This window comes from Amia ocellicauda, chromosome 7 (genome assembly GCF_036373705.1).
Source record: "Amia ocellicauda isolate fAmiCal2 chromosome 7, fAmiCal2.hap1, whole genome shotgun sequence".
Lineage (NCBI taxonomy): Eukaryota > Metazoa > Chordata > Actinopteri > Amiiformes > Amiidae > Amia > Amia ocellicauda.
Genome location: NC_089856.1, coordinates 6,841,895 through 6,868,849, shown reverse-complemented (window position 1 = coordinate 6,868,849; position 26,955 = coordinate 6,841,895). Strand labels below are relative to the sequence as shown.

The following is a 26,955-nucleotide window of genomic DNA, read 5'->3' as shown; positions in this document are numbered from 1 at the left end:
CATCTTCATGGAGATGAACAGGGAGATGAACAGGGATATCCCTGTTCATCTCCATGAAGATTTGTCGTCTGTGGCTATTTCTAAACATATTTCTATGAACAGGGACATTGAAGATATCCCTGTTCATCTCCTTCTAACTGCTTACATCTTCCAATTTTAAATCTACTGAACATTTAATTGAAATAGTGTGTGCAACAACACTTTTTAAGGAGGATGTGAACTGGGATGTTTTCTCGCCATAGAAACACAATGCAGAAACACACTTTCTCCCCTGTTCTGCAGCCAATTTAATTGTAAGCTATTTACTGTATAATCCAACTGTCTTGGTAAAGAATGGGATGAAAAACTTACCAGGTGGTGTGTAGAGGGGGTGGTTTATATAGTAGGCCATCCATGCTGCAAAACCCCAGTAGTAAGTACAGTTCTGTGAAATAAATAAATGTAATTTACATGGTTAAACCATCACTAATATACAGAAGGTAGCTGCTGCAGCAAAGACAAATCGCATGCTCTTTAGATGTAGTTTTAATCGGATTTGCGGTAAGTGTTGGAACATCACAGAAAGACAGAAGAGCTCTCCGTTGGAGTAGTTTACAGTAGCCATGATTGTGATTAAAGTAATTTTTACATTTTAAAAGTTACCCAAGTGATTGAACAGAAAAATCACAGATACATTACTTATACACTCCTAGTAACACATCAGTACATATAAACCAATTATTTTAGCGAGTGCACTACAGCACTGTGAGGCGAGACAAGAGAAAGAATAAGCTTGACCTGTCTGAATATTCCGCAGTCAGTCAACAATAAAACTTATCATACAAACAAACATATTTGTGATGCTGATTGTGTACAGAGTCTCCTTCCTTACCTTAAAGATGTTCCTCAGCGGCATGGTACCATGGGAAAATCGATGCACAAACAATGTCTCCAGCAATCTCTTCACATAATGGAAGGAGTGACACATGCAAGCTAGACTGGGAACACAACATCAAATCAGTGTGTTAATTGGATCGAATAATCAAAATACTGCAATTCTGTGCTATATTTTTAAACCAGCTCCAATCTTAAATGGGTCACATCATGTATATTTGCCTTTGTTAATCATTTAAAGGTAGTATATTTGAATATTCACAGCTTCAACAGTCACTTAAAATCTACAACATGAATATCATAATTGACCAAACATTTCTAACAATTAAGGCGAGTCACCTGAAATATTATATCTGAATATTGATAGAATGCACCACACATGTAGTGACTATATATACTGACTGATATAAAACCCTGTTGTTAAACATGAAATGAATAAAGTGATGAACTAAGAATTGAGAGTAAAACATTAGGAAAGGAGTGTATCTTTTGACAGAAATTTTAACTTAGTCTCTCCTCGTCTCCAAGTAACAATATAACCATGAATGCAGAGCATTTTACGTGAAACTGAAGACAGACAAGGCTGAAACTTGTCTGTTCCATCTCAGTGATTTGTTCTCTTCAAGTTAGTGGAACAAAAGAGCTGATGGGACACTCATCCGAGTCTCACAAGGGGGTTGCATCAGAGACCAAGCCTACAGAAAATACTTATAAAATCCAAAACACAAACAAACTGAACATTAATCAAAGCCACTTACTGAACAACCCAGTGCTTGCTGGTGGTGAAGTCATATTTAGGGTGGTAGATGAAAGGAACCCTGAAGTAGAACATAAGGTAGATGAGAAGAGGTCCAGCGTACTCGGTCAGGAACACCTGGACAAGAGGCATAGGGTCAAAACATTATTTCGGCACCAAATTTCCATAGGTACAATTTCTAATTCTAATTATTCCGCACATATACACATAGGAAGGTACTCACTCCTTTGGCAGTGCAGAAACCATTTTATTTTAATTATTTGTGCATAAATCATAATATATATATAACATAGGCGGAGACATTTATCCAAAGTGACTTACAGGGGCAAGTCATGTTTCACCGATTTTTATCAGATCTAGACCACATAAGTTAAATTGCATGTTTTTCTGGCTAACAACTGTGTAATGAGATTAGATCTATGTACAGATGGTGATCACTGGTTATGTTTCAGAGGTAAAGATGCTATAATTAAAACAGATCTATATTAAGCTTTTTTGGTTCCCCTAAAATTAGGTGTTCGCATCAGAGAGATACTTGCAGAATGTGGTGCTTTTATGCACATGGTATGGCCCTATGATTTCCACGATGCAGAAAACATGGACGGAATCACGGAATTTGGTAATAAAAATAATCAACTGTAAAACATGGAATATTGCAGAATGTTTAATAATTTGGCTGAAATTGATTAAAAAATTGGGGCATCATTTACAAAGTATTAATTATCTGAGAAACAATTTACAGTGTTTTTAGCGGTGTAGCTGAGATTCTGCTGAAAAGAACCATGTGTGGTTTGTTTATATCGCGTACTTCCTGGTTTTAGAAATTCAATGCGCAATGCAGTACATGTGGCTGGAATTGCCCAATGGAGAGGATGTTACTGTGTATCATGTGCCATGGAGATCTGCCTTTACTAGCCAATCCAAAAATTCTGTCTCCGGGTTACAGACCGAGCAGCGTCAGAGAGGGGGGAGGAGGGGGAGAGCCGGCAGAGTGAGAGAGAGAGAGAGTTTGAATTTTGAATTTAAGAGAGAGAGAGAGAGAGAGAGAGAGAGAGAGACTTATACAATTCAGCTCATATCTCAGCTATTATAGATGCTACTGCTATATATGGATTCAGAACAGCTTCAGCTATGCATGTATTATGTACTTATATATTATATTATAATATATAAGTGGAAAATGTGCAATATAGTTAAAAAAGAAACAGAATTAGATTTGTTTTCCAGCAATGGAAAACAGAAGCTGATCCAGATTTACCCCTGCCAGCCCCCCTGGGGTGAAACTGGAAAAAACAAAGACTAACAATGCACTGGATCACAGGCAAAACAATCACACACCTTTGCCGATTGCCCCTCTGGACATAGCAAACCCTCAATATAGTCCTGCTGCTTATAGCAGGAACTGTAAGCACTGTAAGGTCAGCAGAATATATAACAAGACCCCCTGGCATGTCAGGTGCCCCTCTGCCACATCCTAGTGAGGCCCAGCTTTGCTCAGTGGCATGTCTGAGGGACCTGAATAACTCACAAAGAGGCTGACAATCATGTACTTCAATGGAGATGTCTGTGATAGATGGAAAACTTACAATGGACAGACATAGAAGCTCATAGGGTAGTTCCATAGGTTTTGCCTATTGCTGCATTATTGCCTAGATTCTTGCATTAATCTTTTTTTTTCCATTTATAATGAAACACTTATGTGAAGCACTTTATTTTACAAAAAACAATGAATGCAACATTTCGGGTTTTTTTCTCAGAAGTATAACTAAGTTTTGACTATTGCTTGCTGCATTGTTGACTAGATTCTTGCATTACTGTTTTTCAAATACAATGAATCACTTATTATAACTGTATTGAAGCATTTGCCTTGTGCAATGTTGTGTTGCATCACTACAAATTTACTGTTATATCTTATTAAATTGTTGATGTTTTATTCATTCACATTATTAGACACTCTAATGATAAAATTTGCATAAATCGTAAAACACAGAATTCAGAAAAATAAAAACGGAAAATAGAGAATTTGGGAAAAAATAAAACGGAATTCATAGGGCCCTACATGACATGGCCACAGGAACAAAACGAACTAAACCAAACTAACTTTTAATTAGGTTACTTTTATTGTTTATTCAGCCCCTAAATAGTTGTAAAATAATATAATTAACTTGAAACTAGTGTCACATAATATCAGAAGAAAAGATACCCACTTTTTTATTTTGGCGCTTTCGAAAATCATGCTGTAACCACATTCAACACCATGACTCGGCACAAGACAATCCATCCTAAAGTTCCTTAGTTAGCAGTGTGTAAATATGAATGATGTAATATACTTATTATTAGACCCATTTACAACATCTCTAACTGCATGTTTTCTCTTATGTGCCATTTATGCTAAGCTGATATGACCCACAAGTCATCTGCCAAAAAAAAATTACATTTCCATTTTCAGTAAGTTGTGATTTCATAACTTTATTCCACCATGGGTCGAATGACCTATATAGAAGCCACATTTAGATTTGGCATTGTTTGACAGACTATCAAACCCCACAGACTCATCTCACTCAATCTTGTGCTTGTGCAAACAGAGGCTTTACAATCAGGATCAGGGACTGGTTGCTTAAAGACCTTACTTAAATACTTTTGTTCATATCTAAGGGGAGGGTAACTCATATAATTTTAAGCCAGTTTCATGCAAAAAAATATAATAAAAGGAATTAGAAATGGGAAAAATAACTTGAAATTCAGCTAAAGGTAGTTTATGCAAACAGAAGATAATTTAAGCAGTGGAAGATCACAGATTTCTCCTATAACAATCTGGCATCCATAGGAGATTTTGTCTCGCTCCCCTGTGCCTAACGGTTTATTTTATTGTAGTTGATATTATTTGTTTAAGGTTTATTTATTTTGTTGTTGTATATTTATCATTCTGTAAAGTGCTCTGTGGCTACCCTGAGGGCGCTATACAAATAATATATACAAAGTCAGAAATAACAAAAGTGAAACTTAATCAAATTTAGGGTAGGCTTATACAGTGAGGGAAAAAAGTATTTGATCCCCTGCTGATTTTGTATGTTTGCCCACTGACAAAGAAATGATCAGTCTATAATTTTAATGGTAGGTGTATTTTAACAGTGAGAGACAGAATAACAACCAAAAAATCCAGAAAAACGCATTTCAAAAAAGTTATACATTGATTTGCATGTTAATGAGGGAAATAAGTATTTGATCCCCTATCAATCAGCAAGATTTCTGGCTCCCAGGTGTCTTTTACACAGGTAACGAGCTGAGATTAGGAGCACTCTCTTAAAGGGAGTGCTCCTAATCTCAGCTCGTTACCTGTATAAAAGACACCTGTCCACAGAAGCAATCAATCAATCAGATTCCAAACTCTCCACCACAGCCAAGACCAAAGAGCTGTCCAAGGATGTCAGGGACAAGATTGTAGACCTACACAAGGCTGGAATGGGCTACAAGACCATCGCGAAGCAGCTTGGTGAGAAGGTGACAACAGTTGGTGCGATAATGCGCAAATGGAAGAAACACAAAATAACTGTCAGTCTCCCTCGGTCTGGGGCTCCATGCAAGATCTCACCTCGTGGAGTTTCAATGATCATGAGAACGGTGAGGAATCAGCCCAGAACTACACGGGAGGATCTTGTTAATGATCTCAAGGCAGCTGGGACCATAGTCACCAAGAAAACAATTGGTAACACACTACACCGTGAAGGACTGAAATCCTGCAGCGCCCGCAAGGTCCCCCTGCTCAAGAAAGCACATGTACAGGCCCGTCTGAAGTTTGCCAATGAACATCTGAATGATTCAGAGGAGAACTGGGTGAGTGTTGTGGTCAGATGAGACCAAAATCAAGCTCTTTGGCATCAACTCAACTCACCGTGTTTGGAGGAGGAGGAATTACCCCAAGAACACCATCCCCACCGTCAAACATGGAGGTGGAAACATTATGCTTTGGGGGTGTTTTTCTGCTAAGGGGACAGGACAACTGCACCACATCAAAGGGACGATGGACGGGGCCATGTACCATCAAATCTTGGGTGAGAACCTCCTTCCCTCAGCCAGGGCATTGAAAATGGGTCATGTCATGCTGGAATACCCATCCAATGACCCAAAACACACAGCCAAGGCAACAAAGGAGTGGCTCAAGAAGAAGCACATTAAGGTCCTGGAGTGGCCTAGCCAGTCTCTAGACCTTAATCCCATAGAAAATCTGTGGAGGGAGCTGAAGGTTCGAGTTGCCAAACGTCAGCCTCGAAACCTTAATGACTTGCAGAGGATCTGCAAAGAGGAGTGGGCCAAAATTCCTCCTGAGATGCGTGCAAACCTGGTGGCCAACTACAAGAAACGTCTGACCTCTGTGATTGCCAACAAGGGTTTTGCCACCAAGTACTAAGTCAAAGGGGTCAAATACTTATTTCCCTCATTAACATGCAAATCAATTTATAACTTTTTTGAAATGCGTTTTTCTGGATTTTTCTGTTGTTATTCTGTCTCTTACTGCTAAAATACACCTACCATTAAAATTAAAGACTGATCATTTCTTTGTCAGTGGGCAAACGTACAAAATCAGCAGGGGATCAAATACTTTTTTCCCCCACTGTATGTTAGAAGATTTTGAAATACATGCCTTCATATGTATGTATGTATGGGTTTGCATTAGAGTGCTTGCGTTTAATTGTATATATATGTGCACATGCATGTATATTTTAATAATGAATGGAAATAGCAGCCTGTGCCAAGGATTGCAACCCAATCGGTGGCACTGCGGGCAAGCACAAAATCAACACCCAGGTGTATCTTCTGAACTGTAGCAGAGGGCTTTCACGCTGCAATACAAAGATATGGGGCACAAATATATACCAATATCTTACCCTTGATACAGGCTTGCTTTACAGACAAAGTCATGATCAAGCTGCTTCTGACAACACTTACCGTTACCCAGCTGATCTGGGCACCAAGATCCCTGAAATAAAGAGTTGCAGTGGTCCCCACGGGGAGGTTCTGTAAGATGTCTTCATCCTTCAGAGACTTGCCTTCTGCAAAGGGAATGACATCACCAATTTAACCAGAACCTACTTTTTCTGATGAGTTATACAAGTTTATTCCCCTGGACATAGAATAATAACATCCCAAAATGTATTTTTCTTCAGTGCAAAAAGTACTCAATTTCTTTTCAAATAACTTCCAAGACACATTAGTCTGATTATTAGTTTTATGGTCTGCAACAAAAGAGTAAAGTCTGGGGAGTATTTTGCTAATACTCTGGCAAACAAATTAAATACAGCCTCTTTTAAAAAGCAATGAGGGATTACATTTCTATTATACCAGGATTTTATTTTCCTGTAAAGTAGGAATAATACTTACTGGGATCAAGTCTAATGGACTGTCGAGCTGGATACCACTGGGGATCTGAAATTAGATCAACAGTGAACATTGGGAAAGCAGAGAATCATAAAAAAGAAGTAAGCATGCATGTATGTGCATGTATGTGCATGTGTCAGTTAAAATATTGCAATCATGATCTGTAGATCTGAAAATATGAAGAACTTTCTTACACATAACTTGCACCAAATCATAAATTTAAACCAGATTGTCCATCACTAATTAAAAACAGTACTTGCTGGTGGGTTTGCATTTGGAAGACATAAGAATTTTCTCAAACCAAATGCTTGTAATGGAATACTAATTCTAATCTGTGATTATTGTTTTTATTAATTCTTGATTTAGTTGAGGCAGGAGTTACAGGTGTCTGAAACAAATATCCTCAGTTATTTAGCTGAAGCAGATATTCTGGGATCCTTAAGAATAGGAGACGAGATTCTGGGACATGTAAGGAAGCAAGTCAGCAAGGTGGGATTAATGCCCTCTTTAACCTTTTGATCGTTATAAATCTAAGTGTCTAGTTTGGCTTCTTGATTACAGCTTTACTTACGGGATTTATGAAACATTCCCTTTATTTCCCCAATGGTTGCATTGGGCTCGACCTGCAAAGACAAAAACTTGACTTCAAACAACTTAAATTTGTATTTATATAGCTGCCGCCTAGTAATTGGTACTTATTCAAATTTCAATACTTAAATTGATGAAGCATAAAAAACCCTGAAGAATGTAACGTTTTTTATAATGTTTATGCTTACATTATTAATAGATGAATGATTAAAATGTTATTCATAAGCATGGGGAAACAGTGGGCTTCATCTGCCAGGGAGTTTTGATTTGAGCTCTCCTAAGTAGGGATAAGAATAATAATCAAAACAAAAGCACATGGGGAAACCAAACCGTTCAGACAGATATGTAAGCAGCTACAAAATGGGAAGGGGGATCATTTTTCACACTAAATCAGTCAGCCTTATGGTATTAACAATATATTTAGCCGGCATGATTATCATCATCAGGGGAATTGTCCTTTGATGCCTTGGCATTCTGGGACACTGCTAGGCACTGCAAAAGAGGACTGAACATAATTCAAGCTAAGAACAGCTTCCTGTACAGACAACCTGAAGTTAAAAGTGGATATGAGAGTGAGCCTTTACAGAAAGAGAAGATGATATACTCATTTTAAATTGAGTTCCAAATCCTTATACTGCTTTAAAATCTGAAAATAAGAACACATTCCCATTTAGCTCAGATAATCAGCCCACTATACAGACACTGTGCGTCACTGGACAGTATAAATGTGCGCCTAGACAGAGATAAAATATAGACAAATAAAAATGTGAATACATGTTTGCAATGTAGGAAAAGCTTTATACTTATATAGAAACAATAACAATGACTAACCTGGTTAAAACAAAATATGATTTTTCCTTTCTTATATGGAAATTCAACAGATGGTCCTTCAGCTCATATTTGAACAAATAAAGTAAAATAAAAGCTGTAAGAAGCTTGAGACACTTGAAAAGCATAATTATTAGCTTCAAAATCTGTTGGCATATGATGTAATCTCTCCACTTGAGCAGAATGCAAATTTAGTAAATAACATGGTGGTATTGACAGGAACTAAGCTCTATGTGACTGGCACTTGACATTTGACTTGAATTGAAAGCTAGTAGCAAACATCTCCTTGACCGATTTATTTATTTGTGGATTAGAAGTCGATTTGCTTCTCTAACAAGTCAACCAGTTACCCAGATAGGATGAGAGTTATCGAGTGTAGAATTGAAGCAGTCTTTTTTTATCATGTGATAATCATTCCTTAACACTTTTTTTCCTCTTAAACCAAGTCCTGCTGAGAATCCTGGTCAATGCTGACTATGACATGATTTGATCCCAGGGATTAATCTGCTGGTTGAGAAACCTGAGGTACATCAGGAGGCAAAATATTTAAATATTAAAATATAGATTGTTATATTATTTATTTATATACAGTGAGGGAAAAAAGTATTTGATCCCTTGCTGATTTTGTACGTTTGCCCACTGACAAAGAAATTATCAGTCTATAATTTTAATGGTAGGTGTATTTTAACAGTGAGAGACAGAATAACAACAAAAAAATCCAGAAAAACGCATTTCAAAAAAGTTATAAATGATTCACAAATGGAAGAAACACAAAATAACTGTCAGTCCCCCTCGGTCTGGGGCTCCATGCAAGATCTCACCTCGTGGAGTTTCAATGATGAGAACGGTGAGGAATCAGCCCAGAACTACACGGGAGGATCTTGTTAATGATCTCAAGGCAGCTGGGACCATAGTCACCAAGAAAACAATTGGTAACACACTACGCCATGAAGGACTGAAATCCTGCAGCGCCCGCAAGGTCCTCCTGCTCAAGAAAGCACATGTACAGGCCCGTCTGAAGTTTGCCAATGAACATCTGAATGATTCAGAGGAGAAATGGGTGAAAGTGATGCGGTCAGATGAGACCAAAATTGAGCTGTGCAAAGAGGAGTGGGACAAAATCCCTCCTGAGAAGTGTTCAAACCTGGTGGCCAACTACAAGGAACGTCTGACCTCTGTGATTGCCAACAAGGGTTTTCCCACCAAGTACTAAGTCGAAGGGGTCAAATACTTATTTCCCTCATTAACATGCAAATCAATAGTGAGATCTTGCATGGAGCCCCAGACCGAGGGAGACTGACAGTTATTTTGTGTTTCTTCCATTTGTAAATAATTTATAACTTTTTTGAAATGCGTTTTTCTGGATTTTTTGGTTGTTATTCTGTCTCTCACTGTTAAAATACACCTGATCATTTCTTTGTCAGTGGGTAAACATACAAAATCAGCAGGGGATCAAATATTTCCCCCCCCCTCACTGTAGCTGTGGTCCCCTTTTCACATTTTATGATTTCTTGTTTAGGAAAGTTATTTTTACATTGAAATCAATAAAAACAATAATAATAATAATAATAAAATACACAATTGCTGGTAAAATATATATAACTTTTATATTTATAAATTAATGTATACATATTTTTGAGGTCTGACAGGTATGATTTAATATACAAATATCAAATTGTCTAATTTCAGAATCATAGAAACCTACCCAATTTCAATATAAAGCCTATCATAAATCAAAATTGGTATAGCTGCTTATGGCCGACTGAGAAGTAACCTTTTTTACATAGAGGTATGATGCTGCAAAATGCTTATACAATAAGGATCAACTCTCTTTATCCCCGTCCTACCTATTTCAATCTTCCAACATAGACTGGGAAAGCCCAGTTGAGACTACAGAAGCAGAAACAAAAATGGTTGAGATGGTAAATGACTGCTTTCTAACTCAATTTGTCAGGGAACCAACCAGGGACAGTGCATGCATTGTATGAGGCAGCACTTGTAAGAGGTAGACTGGAGCACATTACATACAGATTCAGTTGAAAATGGATGGTTATATTTTAAGAATATACTAATTGAGGCTCAGGAGAAATTTGGACCAAAAAACATTGGCCAAAATTTAAGTATCTTGGAAAACAAACAAGATGTATTCTAAATTAGTATTTCACAGAGGTTTTTACAAAAGAAAGAAACGGAAAACATGCAACAGGTTAACAATCAGTCCAGTCAAATCCTAAGAGAGATCAGGATAAATGAGGAGGAGGTACTAAAGGGACAAGCAGAATTAAAAACCAACAAATCACCTGGGCCAGATGGTATATTTCCAACAGTACTTAAAGAAATTAGGGAAATGTTTAGGCCACTAACTCAAATATTCCAAAAGACACTTAGAACAGGGGATGTGCCAACTGACTGGAAGACAGCAAATGTCATACCAATCCACAAGAAAGGGGACAAAACTGAGCCAGGAAATTACAGACCAATCAGTCTCACCTCCATCACTTGTAAAATGTTGGAAAAAATGATTAGACAGAAAATTGAGGAGCATCTTAATGAAAACCATATTCCTAGAGATAGTCAACATGGGTTTAGACGAGGCAGATCATGTCTTACTAATTTATTAGAATTTTTCAACATGCAACTGCAGCTGTAGATCACGTGAAAGCATATGATATGATATACTTAGATTTTCAGAAAGCTTTTGATAAGGTTCCACACCAAAGACTGATCCTCAGATTGTAAGCTGTAGGCATTCAGGGTAATGTAAGTAAATGGATTATGAACTGGTTGATGTATAGGAAACAGAGGGTGTTGATTAGAGGAGTTGCTTCTAACTGGAGTGAGGTTGTTAGTGGAGTTCCACAGGGGTCAGTACTAGGGCCTTTGCTTTTTCTAATCTATATTAATGATCTGGACTCTGGGATAGTTAGCAAACTTGTCAAATTTGCAGATGATACTAAAATAGGTGGCTCAGCAGATACAATCTCGGCAGCACAGGTTATTCAAAGGGACTTAGATAATATTCAGTTGTGTGCCGACACCTGGCAGATGAAATTCAATGTGGACAAGTGCAAGGTATTACATGCAGGTAACAAAAATGTCCATTATAATTACACCATGGGAGGAATAGAACTAGATGAAGTAACGCATGAGAAAATGAGGAGTCCACGTAGACTCCTAGATCTTTCTCCATCCAAACAATGTGGGGAAGCAATAAAAAAGGCAATCAGAATGTTAGGGTATATTGTCAAAAGTGTAGAATTTAAAACAAGGGCAGTAATGTTCAGACTAGTTAGAGCTCATCTGGATACTGTGTACAGTTCTGGGCTCCACACTTCAAGAAAGATATCGCTGCTCTAGAGGCAGTTCAGAGGAGAGCAACCAGACTTATTCCAGGTCTGAAGGGAATGTCCTACTGAGAGACTGAGGGAACTGAACCTTTTCACCCTGGAACAGAGGAGACTACGTGGGGACTTGATTCAAGTCTTCAAAATCATGAAAGGCATCGACCACATCAAACCAGAGGAGCTTTTCCAGATCAGCAGGGACACATGCACCCGGGGACACAAATGGAAATTGGGCTTCAAGGCATTCAAGACGGAAAACAGGAGACACTTATTCACACAGAGAGTTGTCACAATCTGGAACAAACTCCCTAGCGATGTGGTTGAAGCTTAACATTTGGGAACATTGAAAAATACACTCACCTAAAGGATTATTAGGAACACCATACTAATACTGTGTTTGACCCCCTTTCGCCTTCAGAACTGCCTTAATTCTACGTGGCATTGATTACATGTGAATCACTTCACTCACTCCTTTGATTTTATACAGTAACACAAGTCCAAGGAGATCAGCATAAAATACATGTTTTTGACCATTTAATAGTGTAAATAATGTTAAAATCTTATTAACCAATACATAACTATCTGCCAGAAAGGGTTTTCATATTTGCTGCACTCCGACCTAATAGCAAGTTGCTTCCCCTTTTGCCCTCAGAACAGCCTGTATTTGTCTGGGCATTAACTTAACAAGGTATCTAAAGCATGCCACAGGGATGTTGGTCCATGTTGACTCCATTGCTTCCTAAGGTTGTTACAAATTCAGGGTTCCCAGTCTTATTAGGACATAATTTTCCTGGGCTTTTCAAGGACATTTTCCATGACTCGTGCTTGGATATACAGTTCTCACTCATTATACCGCCACCCTCATCTACCACCAGCATAGAAAACCATTGTTTTTATTCCCCCAACTATATTCCCTTGGTTGTTGACTGTTAGTATAATGAGGACTGACTGACTGACTGACTTGACACCCACGCACAGACCTAAAACAAATACAATAACTGAAACAATTTCACAATTATGATTTGATCATAATAGAGTATAGGCCTACCCACAAGTAGAGGTAAGGTTGTTCTGAGGTAAGGACCCACTTAATTCACTAAGGCATTAAAAGGTCCACTGAGGTTTTCTGAAAAAATTATAAAATAAAACCTAAATCCTCTTATTTTGGCTAAGGTATCTTGTGTAAATTAAACTGATACTAACTAAAGATACATGTTTTTTAACCACCTGTCCGTTCAAACATTCACCCTGAATATCAATTTTCTAAAGTTTTACATTTGCTAGACAATAGAACAAGTAGTTTGAAAATTGACATTTTTAAAGAAAGAACCATAATTCAATTGAAAAATAAAGTTTGTTGTCAGCAAAATCCTGCAACTACATTACTAAAAAAAAAAAAAATTATTCATACAGTCTACATTATCAATTTTAAGTTAAAGCCTAAGTAATATTTTAATTTCCAGTGACATTTTACAGGAATTCAAAATGCTGTAATATGAGACTTTTAGCTTTTTAAACACTATATTAATTAGGTTTATTTTTTCAAACGACTCGGAGCTTGGCATTTATAATAGAAGGGTGTATTGTGAAAAAAATATCTTCATGATATTTAAAAATGCTTGTTTGTAGTGGTTGAACTTGACTATTTTGGCATAGAACGTTGGTTCGACCTGCCTGACATCAGGCAGGTTTATGTAACCTGATAATCTCGTTATCATGGCACCTGTCAGTGGGTGGGATATATTAGGCAGCAAGTGAACATTTTGTACTCAAAGTTGATGTTTTAGAAGCAGGAAAAATGGGCAAGCGTAAGGATCTGAGTGACTTTGACAAGGGCCAAATTGTGATGGCTAGACGACTGGGTCAGAGCATCTCCAAAACTGCAGCTCTTGTGGGGTGTTGCCGGTCTGCAGTGGTTAGTACCTATCAAAAGTGGTCCAAGGAAGGAAAAGCGGTGAACCGGCAACAGGGTCATGGGCGGCCAAGGCTCACTGATGCACGTGGGGAGCAAAGGCTGGCCCGTGTGGTCCGATCCAACAGACAAGCTACTGTAACTCAAATTGCTGAAAAAGTTCATGCTGGTTCTTATAGAAAGGTGTCAGAACACACAGTGCATCGCAGTTTGTTGCATATGGGGCTGCGTAGCCGCAGACCAGTCAGGGTGCCCATGCTGACCCCTGTCCATTGCGTCTACAATGGGCACGTGAGCATCAGAACTGGACCACGGAGCAATGGAAGAAGGTCTGGTCTGATGAATCACGAGCTGTTGACTTGGCCTCCAAATTCCCCAGATCACAATCCAATCGAACATCTGTGGGATGTGCTGGACAAACAAGTCTGATCCATGGAGGCCCCACCTCGCAACTTACAGGACTTAAAGGATCTGCTGCTAACGTCTTGGTGCCAGATACCACAGCACACCTTCAGAGATCTAGTGGAGTCCATGCCTCGACGGGTCAGGGCGGTTTTGGCAGCAAAAGGGGGACCTACACAATATTAGGCAGGTGGTCATAATGTTATGGCTGATCGATGTATATGCACACACAGTTAGGTCCATAAATATTTGGACAGTGACAATGGATTTGAAAGGAAACATCAAGTTGTTTTAAGTGTAGACTTTCATCTTTAATTTGAAGGTAGTTACATCCAAATTGGGTAAACAGTGTAGGAATTAAACCAATTTTTATATGTGGTCCCCCCAATTTTGGGGCTCAAAAGTAACTGGATAAACTAACATAATCATGAGTTTCAACACTTGGTTGCAAATCATTTGCAGTGAATGACTGCCTGAAGTCTGGAACCATAGACATCACCAGATGCTGGGTTTCTTCCCTGGAGATGCTCTGCCAGGCCTGCACTGCAGCTGTCTTTAGTTCCTGCTTGTTCTTGGGACGTTTTTCCTTCAGCAGGTGAAATGTATGCTCAATTAGATTCAGGTCAGGTGACTACAGAACATTCCACTTCTTCGCCTTGGGTCTTGGGCTGCTTTCACAGAATGCTTCGGGTCTCTCATTCAGACGGCCCCATAAAACTTGAAGTCTAGAAAAGCCCCTAACGATTAATCCAGTATATATTATATAATGTTTTATCAAACAGAGAGAAGTTCAGATCCAATTATGTAGCATCATTGTGTATTAGTACACTGTAAACAGAGTTTTCCTTCTTGACATTTTGAGCTCTCTATGGGTGCTTCTTTGCTTCTACCAAAACATGGATGGTCTTGTTTTGATCATTAGACTGTCTGGTTCCAGAATGTCATAATTGTCAATATTTTCTGAGTTTTTTTTTTTTTTTTTTTTTTTTTTAAAGTCCTACTCAGACCAAGTATCCCCCCACCACCCCCATTTCAGAATGCAGAGGGGGGGCGTAAAAAACACGATGCTTCACATCGTTAGAAAGGAATAACACAACAGTGAAGAGTACATATGGCATTAAAGAGAAGCACATGGATTTGGTGCCCTTTTAAGGGTAGCAGAGGGGTTTGTTATCTTAAGGGGTTACATTTTGTTAAACAAAACTAATCCATGATTTATTTTTTATCTCCAATTATACATTGAAACATTAGACTACGTAAATTTCAATAAAAACAGGAAAAAATAAGTCACAGTGAGCCATATTCTAACCTAAACTGTTGTGAAAATATGGTAAAGTGTTTTCCTAGGATTGGATCCTACTCCCAGCTAAAAGTAGGTGCAAGAAACTTTATGACTAACTTCTACCTCCTCTTCTGAGCAAGGTTTAATCTTACTCCTAAACTAACTTTTAAAGTGATTCCTAGGAGTAATTCTGAGATGTTTTATGCATACAGGCCCAGATCATATTATGCAAATCACTTTTCTGAAAGTCATGATAACTAAGAATACTTGTCAAGTCTATATTTGATGTCATGCCCCCACCCCCAATTGGTACTGGAAATATAGCTGTATCTATACTGGCTGGCCTTACACATTGGCTATGAGAATGGAAATTAGGTTACATTGAGTCACCCCTTGCTCAATTTTTTGGATTTATTATAATAATATTTTTTTAATAAACATTTGCCAATTTCTCAGTGAAAGGAAAAGCAACCTTGGCAGGGAATTCAGAGGACGCTTCTCTTCCTTGAATCCTGAAGACATAAGCACTAAGATGAAGAACACAACATATTCACAAATGAAGCCCAGCACAGACAAGAGGTTTCTAAAGACCTTCCAGACACAATTTCATTGCAGATGTTGGCTGTTTCTGCATATCCAGAAGCAAGGAGCAGACTGATTTCTAGTCTGAGGAACATTTTCAAAAATAAGTTTTTGCATTTGGCCAATCCAAAGAAAGAGTGAGCATGAATTAATCAGTCATGTGACTTTGCAAGATGACAACTTTCACAGAATATGGCATGATCTCGAAACCCATTTGAAGTTAAATAAGGACTACTTTAAATCACAACAGTGTCGGGGTCAGGAAAAAAAAATGCTAAATGTGTCAAGAGATTGATGTATTTCTCCGTTTACAATTGAGGAACCACTCCCTTGTCCACAAACCCGTTTCTACATTTCTTCCTTCATGAAAATTTAAGGCACACAAGTGCAGAAATAGTCAGTTCCATAAGGCTTTCATTCATTTTTAATAATGCAGCATAAAAAATCATATCTGCTATACTTATGCATTTGTATTATACAAGTATTATACAAATGTTAACTCTTAATATCATTAACAGTGCTCAAAATGTTTAGGGGGTGTTAGGTCATCTATTCATTTGATGTATTTACAATCTCATCTTACTGTAAATAAGTAACTGATTAAAAGTAAATTTCTTTATTTTCTTATTCTCTCTTGTATTTCACACAACACAGATATTTGAAGACAAATTGAGATTCTTCTCTGTCTTCTCTTGTTTCAGCGTTAAAGTGATGCAAAAAGTAAAAGGACTAATGTACTTGGTTCTGTTAAATCTAATCTGTGGTTAATATACTTTAAGCATTTCTTCTTGAGCCTTAAATGTTATCTGTAGACTAAAACTAAAATCGGTAGCATTTTAAATTTTGCATCATTACAATATACACCTGGCATTAATCTGTTTTCTTTTCTGTCTATTTGCACTGAGTCTAATCTACATATACTGACAAAACAGCACTTTCTGAGTAAAGAAAAGTGTTCTTACCTTGTCCAGGAAACATAGCTTATCCTTGGTCTTGGCATCCAAGATCTCCACCTCAAAAAAAACAACAGCTTTTTTAGTCTTTTTGGCTGGCTTGGCTGGGCGTTTAGCAGGCACGACTGCTGGTGATCCATTGGCCTTCTTCGGTGCCTGAGCTTCTAACGCTATTGAATTTATATCCATTATTCACAACTTTTGGGGTGGTCTGTCGTCTGAACTGATTCTTGCACTGCAATGAGAAACTCTCACCACAGCAGTTTTTGCAGGTGCTAAAATGAAACCCTAGCTTTACTTAACACGAAATTCCCATTGGTTACCGTTTCAGCAAAATAAGATACAAAAACAATCAAACAAGAACAGTACTCTATTTCCACAGGCTCTGGTTGCGACAGTTCAAGGCTAGGGTTTCAACCCATAAAAAAAAAAGAAAATAAACAGGTGGGGCAAAAAAGGCTAAAGGGGTGGGTTTTAGTGCCACTTAATCCAAGCACAAGTTACTGAAGGAAAACTGAGTGAGCAAGAGAGAGAGAGGGAGGAAACATGCTGTTGGAAAGCTAAACTCTGAAGATGTAATTTGATAGGACAGTAAAATGAACATCAGACATACAGCTATATATAAACTTCACTTTTGCTCCAACTGCCCCCACCCCCTTCTCGTAAACCCCTCCTCCTATGTTCAGGATTTAGGCCTATGGAGTTTACATTAAGATTCCAATTAATTATTTACATAAGTATATTTTGCTTCTTGCTTTCTCTGTGGTGGTGAGTGATAATGCTGTAGATCCACAGAGCTTAGCCTAGGTCAGGGTTGGCCAACCAAGGTCCTGGACAGTCACAATCCAGCAGAATGTATAGGTCACCCTTTAATAAGAATGAATTAAAGGCTGAGAACTATTTTATTTCTACCATTTATGGAGCAGTTTAATTTGGAGAAGATTTGGAATGTAAACATGTCCTCTGCATTACAGGAACTGAACTGCCAGCTTTTGGGCTAAACAAATAACTTGCTTAAATTTGTCAATTTTTTTTATAAATTAATGATAAACAGTTTTTTTTTCTTCTTAGGTTTTTAAAGGACAACATAAAAGCTATATACCATAGTCTGAAAGGCCATAGGGTTTTCTTACACAACAAGACATTCCTTTTTTGGTCCCTAGAGACACAGCTCTAAATCAGCATTCTTGTAATGTGCCATGACCAAGTTCCAGCATTTTGTGTAACATAAAATGTGTATTGTTTTGTGCTTGATTAGAGGAGATTTAAACTCAGACTCATCCAGTAACAGTTCTGGATCATTTCCATATAGCAAAGAAAGCACTGGCTGTTGAGCTGCAGTATGTTATTTATAAGTAAGCTTATCATTCAGAGCATGTATACTATGTAGAACACATCATATAACACACAGAAGGCAAATGGAAATGCTTCTGTGATAGAGCCATTACTAAATGTATAGAACTGCTAAATGCATCTCAATCCAATCATGCAACTTTTTGGTCTACTCTGATTTTTGAAAATCATTCAGTAAATTTTTTTTAGGTTATTTTTTGGTTTGCTTTACAGTGACTCAAAAAAGTATCAAAACGTACATTAGAGAGAAACAATGGTAAACTGCCTTGAATCTATAATGTTCAACATCCTCAGTCTCTGGCAAGTAATATTACAAAGCTTATCTTCTGTGGTAGGTGCTTATTATAGGTGAAGGTGACTCTGACAACCCTAAAGCATCCACAAAGTAAATCTCTATCACTTATGCTATTAAGTTAAACACCTTTAGAACAACATTTTTAAACTAATGAAGATGGCACTACTTCCAAAACCTAGGTCAAATGGAGACCATTACACTTAACTTAACGTTAATGACTGGTTTAATTATCTTTATGAACTAACATCAATTCCAATTAATCAAAACACCACCACAGACTGAGCAGGCTCCCCTAAAAGTCTGAAGAACATTGTCTGCATTCGTATCGAGTTAAAAATACACACAAACACATATGTGTATATAGTATTTTTTTATGATCAAATCAAGTGGATGGCAAAAGAGAGTTATGGGGAGGAGGAGGAAAACTGCCATGCAGTTGTCTGTCTTGCTATCGGTTTTGGGTGTGTTGTGTAGAGTAGAAGGGGAGGGTGAGGAATGGGGAAAAGGAGGGGGGCACTGGGGTAGTTCCATCTCCCCATGCGGTGTTATTCAGGAAGGGCTGCTGTCCCGCTGGACCCCTGTGCATGTATTTCAACAAGCAGCAGCTGAGTGAGACTTATTATTAGCCGCAAGCAGCTCAAGCTGTTCGGGAAAACACCTCTCCTCAGCTCCAGTAGCCTTGCCCCTGAGCACAGCGAAACCAAGCCACCACACATAAGAAGACCACCATGCTCCATCACCTGCCCAGGTAGGGATACCAAGACCCAGCCCTCACAGCAATACAAATGCCTTACAATGTGTTGGGGAATGCAATTTTGTGCTTCAAATGTAGTCAATTTTGTAAATTACAATTTAGATGTTTTAGAGGGCTCTTGTTTTAGTTTTTCAGTTTAAGGCTTGTTCTTTTGATTCAAGGTGCTACTTAGGTGCAACATCATATGCAGTCTGTAGAGCAGCATTACATTCAGCTAACCAGCTAAATGTGAATCAGTTAACCAGAGAAATACTGTAACTGGGAGTTTGGTTGGAACAAAAGACCAAAGACACTACAGCCCTCCATGAATTGAGTTTCAGACCCTTCAAAACTTGAGTCTGAAACCTCTTGAGAGGTTCTGTACATTACATTATTTGTCATGTAGCTGACGCTCTTATCCAGGGCGACTTACATTTGTACCCATTTATACAGCTGGGCATTTTACTGGAGCAATCTAAGTGAAGTACCTTGCTCAAGGGTACAACACTGCTTCACCCAGGATTTGAACAACCCACAACCTTCCAGCTGTGTCCAGAGCCCTAACCACTACTCCACAGTGCTGCATTAACTGCAGTTATACTGTACTTTTTACTGCCATTTTATTAAAAAACTAGACAATAAATGTTAAATTCCACATAAATAAGTTCCAGTGAAAATGGTTTTAAGAAAATAAATTCAAGATCATAATTTAAAAAAAATGTTACCATATTTGTATTTGATTGATAGCATACTGAGCAAAGTCTATAGAACACAAATAAATACACTTTTGTCAAAATACCCTAGCAATTTAAAATAGATATTTTGTTTAAATGCAAAAATTCTAAATAAAAATAAGGAATGGAAAACTACAGTGTATTTTGCATTGACAGATTAGATGGAAGAATACATTATGTTTTCTTATGTTAATGCAAGCAAAGATGGAATTTTGCTAACATATGATATGGAATGTATCTCTGGGTTGCAAACCAATTCTAAACAAATTTATGAATCCACAAAATAAAATCTGGTTGTCACAGGTTTGACAACCAAACACCAATAAAACAGTAGACCTGAATTAGGCTAAATGACCTGAATTATAAACTCTGAATATAAATACAAATAAATCTTATTTTCTTATCCATAAAAGGAATCTTCAAAATATTGTTGAAGATATCGATTTAATATATAGACACTCAACATAAATCCTTTTTTTAGCTGCAGAATTAATAGTGAGCAGTGAAAATGCATCTCTAAAAAATGTAAAATTAAAATAAACAAACAGTTCCACAAGATTTTAGAGTAGAGTCTCCTTTTCATATCTTTTTGAAAGAGGGAGAGACACACTTCAGTGAACAGTGCAATAAATCTGTAATATAAAAAGAAAAACAAAGTATTGACAGTATAGGTTACCTTCACATATGGAAATAAAATGTTTGGCATTACAGTAATTAGCCTAGATGAAAACCTGTCAGTAGCGTAATAAGTCCTCAGACAATTGTCTGGCTGCACATTGCACATATAATTACCAAAGCCTTATTATTTTAAATTCAGAATTAACTACTTATTTTTTCACTTTTCATTTCTCCTAACTTGTAACAGCTAGCTATTACTCCAAATACATTTTAACAAAACAAATCACTACATCCTCCTCCTCTAAAATGATAATCATGGATCCATCTGCACGTTTTCTGGAACAAAAACAGAAAACACTGGCCTTCCAGGAATTGAGTCCGAGACGCCTGGTCTACTGGATGACCAGAACTTATTTGAATAACGGGTTATGGAGGTCAGTTGGTCTATTGGGCTGAACACTTGAACTTCAAAACCAGTTCCAGCAAAAGGAAATTGATCTCAGTCTGGAACTCAGAAACTCAATCTTATAATCCTTACTGACTTGTACACTCATCAGTTCAAATCACATCAGCTTCCTTGCTCACACGGAATCAGAACCGCTGTGAAACTAAATGCATTAACGGGTTAGCAAGAGTATTTGCACTCCAGTTCCTTCCTTTTCAGACTCCATAAATTTGTGAAGTTAACCTAAACTGACAGGTATACATGAGCTTGGGTAGCAAAGAATGCTCAAAACTAACTTAATATAAAATAAATAATTGATTTATTTGAACAATCAATGTGTACACAGCTTTCCACAGCAACAAAACACACAAATGACATGTTATCGAGTAACAGTGGGCAGCATATGGCTCTCAGACACGGAATAAGAAAAAACCTTGTGATAGGGCTGTGTATAAGAGGAGTCGTTCTCTAGGCAGCAAGTGGAGTATTCAGCTAAGCCTCCAAATGTTCTGAATTGTAAAGTAGAATTTAGATTCTCCTTGAACACAGTTTAGAGATAACCCAGATGCTAAAGACATATGTCATAAATGTTTGCATTTACTTAGCTTTTGAAACTGGGAAAACTTACTGTTCTAAGATACATCAATGTTTTATTTGATTTACTGATAACCTGAAAGGTAATACGATTCATGTGAATTCACTAGGTAAAAACAGAGCACTACAATATGCATAACATTTTTTTTTATAAATAAAATACAAATGTCATTCAGAATTATCCCAAATCATGAAAGTTCATAATGTAGGCAACAATATACTAGTGTCCTAGAAACTTGTGAATTACTTTAGTGGGGCTAAATAACATCCGTTTCACAATTAATTTACCTCAGATGTGAAGCGATAAACAATTAGGGCCTACCAAAGTTTGTTTGTTTAGTTTATTTTACATAACAAAATAAACTACGTACACCAATAGTGTAGATGAGGTTCATGTCAGCGAGAACAAGTCAAAATGAGCATGTGGTCACTTTTTTTTTTTTTTAAGTGTTTGGTTTATTTTAATATATCAGTCTGAACACCTATGTACACAGATACATTTAATTACAAACCTAGAAAGTTTTAGGCTGTGTGTTCAGGGTAAAAGTTATGGTTAAGATTGAGTTTACGGTTGGAATATTTAAATATAGGCTATTTAATAATGTACAGGAACATAGCTGTAGTACTGAATAGAAATATTACAAAGTATTTTATTTTGCTATAATCTTCATTGTTGTTACAAGCCATTGCATCCAGATTTAAATCATATATTAGTTTGCACTGGGAGTTGGCAACATATATGACAGCTGAAAAACCTGACTGAATATAAATGCTGAAATATGAACAGATTTGCATTACAACCAGCAGGTTTTTTCCAATGGTAAAAATCAGGCTAGATATCAAATTGAAGTGTGTGACATATAAAGAACCTAATGGTAATTAAGTCTTATTCATCTTTGTTGCACATAGGCCTATATTGTATAGGGAGTTATGTAAACTAAACATATCGATATCACATCATAAGTGTTAGAATCCCCAAAAAATGAAAAATATTTGACAGTAATTTTAAAGTCCTTGCAAGTCGTAGTCAGCGCAAATCCACAATTTCTTTTTTTGGAAGTGGGATTTAGGAATCTGCGATGTCGTGGGAGTATATAAATACATTTGAAAGTTGTTTTTTTGGCGATTCTTACCAACAGAAAGCATACAAATACACTGCATTTATGACGCATACAGATTTATTTAGTTTTTTGACATGCACACAAATGTTTTTGACAGCGTTTACTCATATGAAAACTCTTCTATTTGGGACCAAAGAGAGTTCCTTTAGTCTTAGATTACTCTGGATATTCCAAACTAAACATTCAACTTTACAATCTATAAAACACCTAAATCCTTTTATGTGGTTGCTACATGCAACCAAGTTTAATATAATCCATTTATAATGTATACTTGTTACATTTACAGTGGCATCTCTACAGAATGTTATTACACTGGCCTTAGGACAGAAGATATTCAGTAGTGATGCCTCTATGTTTGGCTTAATTGAAACTTTATCCTATAGAGTTTTCAAAGTTCTACCCAACATTAACTGGTTGCAAATTAAACATGGCATGAAAAAAAAAAAAAAATGCAAAAGAATGAGATGTATTTTTATTTTTGGACTGAGGTGTAAGCTTAAATTGCTTATACAGAATACAGCTTCCTAGATTTAGAGGCCGGAGGGCAAAGTGTTAATGTCTGATTGGTGAAATTTATGGCAGAACCTTAAGTATTTAAAGCATTCAGTTGGGGGTTTCAGATGTCAGAAGCATTAAGCATGTGCCAGTCTGAAACCAAGATTCCTGTCTCTGACTGATACAGTAAACCTTGAACCAAGTCTTAAGATAAAATTACTCCCCCTAAAGCTTGCTTAAAAGTACATGGGTAACACGCAGTGTCCTTTCAATTTAACTTTTAAAGCATGCTTGAAGGCAGAAACCTCTGACAATCATTACCTTAGCCATGTTTGAAATATGAACAAAGCTGCAGATAAATATTAAATGCTATGGAAAACAGACCTATAAAGTTAAATTAAAGTGACGTTATCACTTTTTTAACCTTAAAAGGAAAGACAAGTGGTTTTTTTTTTTCATTTAAACAGATTAAGTTCAGCCTGTGCTGCTTTGTGTATTATTTGTATAACAGATAGATTGTAAGTGTTACCCCAATAATTTTGATCACAATTGTCTGTTTGTGTATAAATCAAACTTGAGGCCAAATGCATTTGAAGTGCTATCCAAATATCGAAGATTGTATTCACCCCTATTCATCAAGGTTTATCACACATATCCAATCAACTTCCCACAGTTTTACCTGTGCATGATCTTCTCAACTACATAAGAACTGCCACCTTTCAAAGTGAAGACGACAGGAACAGGGAAGCTGTACGGGATTGATTTGTTGGAGCTGTAAATTAGAAGGTTTCAGCATGTTGAAAAGAGGTGACCATACTCTATGAATTAAAGATGTTCAGTGTGCATCTAATAATCCATAGATCATCTGTATTTCACAAAGTAGGGGCTCCCTCTAGTGTTCATTTACCAAGTGTATCTTCAAATAATAGGGTTTTTTATTCAACATAAATGTGTCAAGAGTTATCTGCATTATATAGCTGCAGATCATAGGCCTATACGTTTTGAAAATTTCAATTAATTCTGTTAAATTGCTCTGCTATCTGTCCAAGCACCCAGTTAATAACCATAGTGTATAATGTTCTTGTAATATTTTAGATAAGTGTAACTGAAACGTATATATTTTGTACATAATATTTTCCACTGGACATTCACTATGCCCTTTTTACCACAGCTGACGTGCTTTGAGATGCCATTGCCTTAGAAATGTGCCATATATATCACATCATATATTCATGATAAAAAGAGATTGTTTTTATTTTTAAACAATAAAAACTGCATTACAATTAAAAACAATTATTGTGAAATAATTCAGTCAGATTCTTGTAGAAATGCTAGAATCTCAATTTATATGGTTGTTGTGATGGTTTGCCATTACACTACCAAAAAAGCCAAGGGTATTGCACAGGGTATTACAGAATAGCATGTCAGGGCTTGGTCAAAAAGCAGTTTAACAGGATTTTTCACATCGATTTCGTAGTTTTTCCAGGATTGAAGATGAAAGTGCTTTGCTGAAAATGTTCCTGTCTGTGTTTAGCAGTTCAAAATGTTAACAACTGTACAGTGGATCAGTCATGTTATGAATAGGAAGCTTAACGGGTTTGGTTTTCAGATCTTCATAAAAAGTCAAGGAAATAAAAACATTACAAGATTAAGGGGCTAACAGGTTCTCTCATGCTCAATGTTCTTTTTCAATGTTCAACTGATGGACAAAAAAAGCAGGGAAACCTCTAGCCTACTGAAGGAACCTTTCTTAAAAGAACAGATTTAATAGGAATTTCAAGTCTCATTGTGAACAGTATCTGGCTATCCTAAGGGAACATTCCAGTAATCTGACACACATGGGGCGTTTCTCCACTTTAAGTTATAGGAGGGCTGATCAACGGTGTTTTCTCTGGCGTTAGTGGGGCTGGCGGTATTACGGTATGATCGTAAGATTTGTAGGGGGGCTGAGAGAGAATACATGGGGGCTGAAGCACCACTAAATAGGGTCTAGCGACACCCCGTGACACACCCAAATCCTAATTATCTAGAACAGGGGTAGTCTATTATTTTGTGTCAGGGTCCAAATTTATTTGTCAAGATACAGCCAAGGTCCAGACATGGTGGGGGCAGTTATGATATGTACATAATAAAATAAATGTATATATTAGTATTAAAATGGGTTCAGACCACTTACATTTTAATTCGTTAAAGATTATTGTAGTCATATTGATAAACATAATAGAAACTTTCAAGGATTTTGTGTCTTATTAGATTCAAGTATTTACCATTCCCCCTGTCCCACTATGAACTGCACAAAATTAGTGTTGAAAAATGAGGGCAAAGACAATTGAGTAATTGAGGGCGGGGGGTCCAGGGGTCCCCCAGAAGATTTTGACAGCTGGAGACCTGAAATGCACGATTCTGAGTCATTTTGAATTAAAAAAAAAAAACTCAGCTCAAAATCTCCATGAAATCGGGCAGATCTGGACTCAAACATATCTGCTTCACAATCACAACTACATATCACTAAGACTAAATGTCTTCCTCATAGAAAAGTAAATAAGTAAATTAAAACACTGTTAAATATAAAATATGTGCAGTGCAATTACACTACCACAAATCTTCAACTGTTATGTTAACCTACCTAAAAGCCAAACACCCTTCTGCACCACTAACAATGACAGAATATGAGAGAGAGAGAGAGAGCCTGACCAATAGTTTATTTTTGGGTCCAATACCGATAATTGAGGAGCAAAATTTCCAAATTACCGATATTTACTTTTTGAAAACAGACATTTTCTCATGAATCCCTCAAATTTGGCTCTCATAGAGACATAGTGACAAATATGCACTGGCAAACACTGTGCCACCCCAAGAATAAGTACTGGACACCCTTGGCCACCCTGTTTCACATTGTCTGGAATCGCCACTACCTCAATACTGCCAATCCACTGCATTTTCTCCCAAGAGCGAGCTCTGTTTTCTTTTGTGATCTGAGCTTGTCATTTGTAGACAGTTTTGTTAAAAAAACATAATTATAATAATGACTGTAAAACCAAATAATTTATTTTATGTCTGAAGTCTGATGAAGGATTTTATTGTAATTTGAAAAAAAATATTTAAGCAATAGTTTGAGAAATTATCAAAGGAATATGTGCCGATAAGGATATTTCTGTAAAAGGCCAATATCGGCTGATAATATCAGCCCTCCGATATATCTGTCAAGCCCTAATTATGTAGTGACATATACTCCATTCACACTGAAACAAATGCCGGCCTTTTGGTGACATTTTGTTGCTGGCAAGGTCTGCGTGAATGGGTTTATGCTGGCATTTCGACACCAGCAATTTTCCACCTCGGGACCTAGTCTAAATGCCAGCAGTTTTCCGGCAAAGGGTCTGTGTGAATGGAGCAGGAAAACGAATGCCAGCAAATGACGCGGCATGTCCTTGCATTGTCGATGCAATGCATCAGCTAACTGACATAACCAATCAGAATAGCGGAGTTTTTGCATTTTGACAACAATGCGTTAAGACACTTTTGACAAAGAACTTGTGATCTTGACTGTGACGAAAAATGGACCGGGTCATTAGAAATGGTTGAAAAAAAAATTATGTAGTGGCAGCAATTCAATGTTATTGATCAATAAAAAGGTTGGTGATGTATGTAATGCTAAGTATTGTCACAC

General features: G+C 37.2%; 1 protein-coding gene across 1 annotated transcript in view; it reads right to left on the bottom strand.

Annotated features, from left to right (window-relative positions):
* The window catches only part of LOC136752635 (very-long-chain enoyl-CoA reductase), a 38,719-nt gene that overhangs the window by 7,512 nt on the left and 4,252 nt on the right, over nt 1-26,955 (bottom strand). Inside the window, exons 2-8 of the mRNA XM_066708124.1 lie at nt 16,907-16,957; nt 7,578-7,629; nt 7,010-7,054; nt 6,578-6,681; nt 1,632-1,747; nt 872-977; nt 352-424 (exon numbers count right to left, since the gene is read on the bottom strand). Of these exons, the coding sequence (XP_066564221.1) occupies nt 352-424; nt 872-977; nt 1,632-1,747; nt 6,578-6,681; nt 7,010-7,054; nt 7,578-7,629; nt 16,907-16,957 (547 nt within the window). The remainder of the gene's footprint in view (nt 1-351; nt 425-871; nt 978-1,631; nt 1,748-6,577; nt 6,682-7,009; nt 7,055-7,577; nt 7,630-16,906; nt 16,958-26,955) is intronic.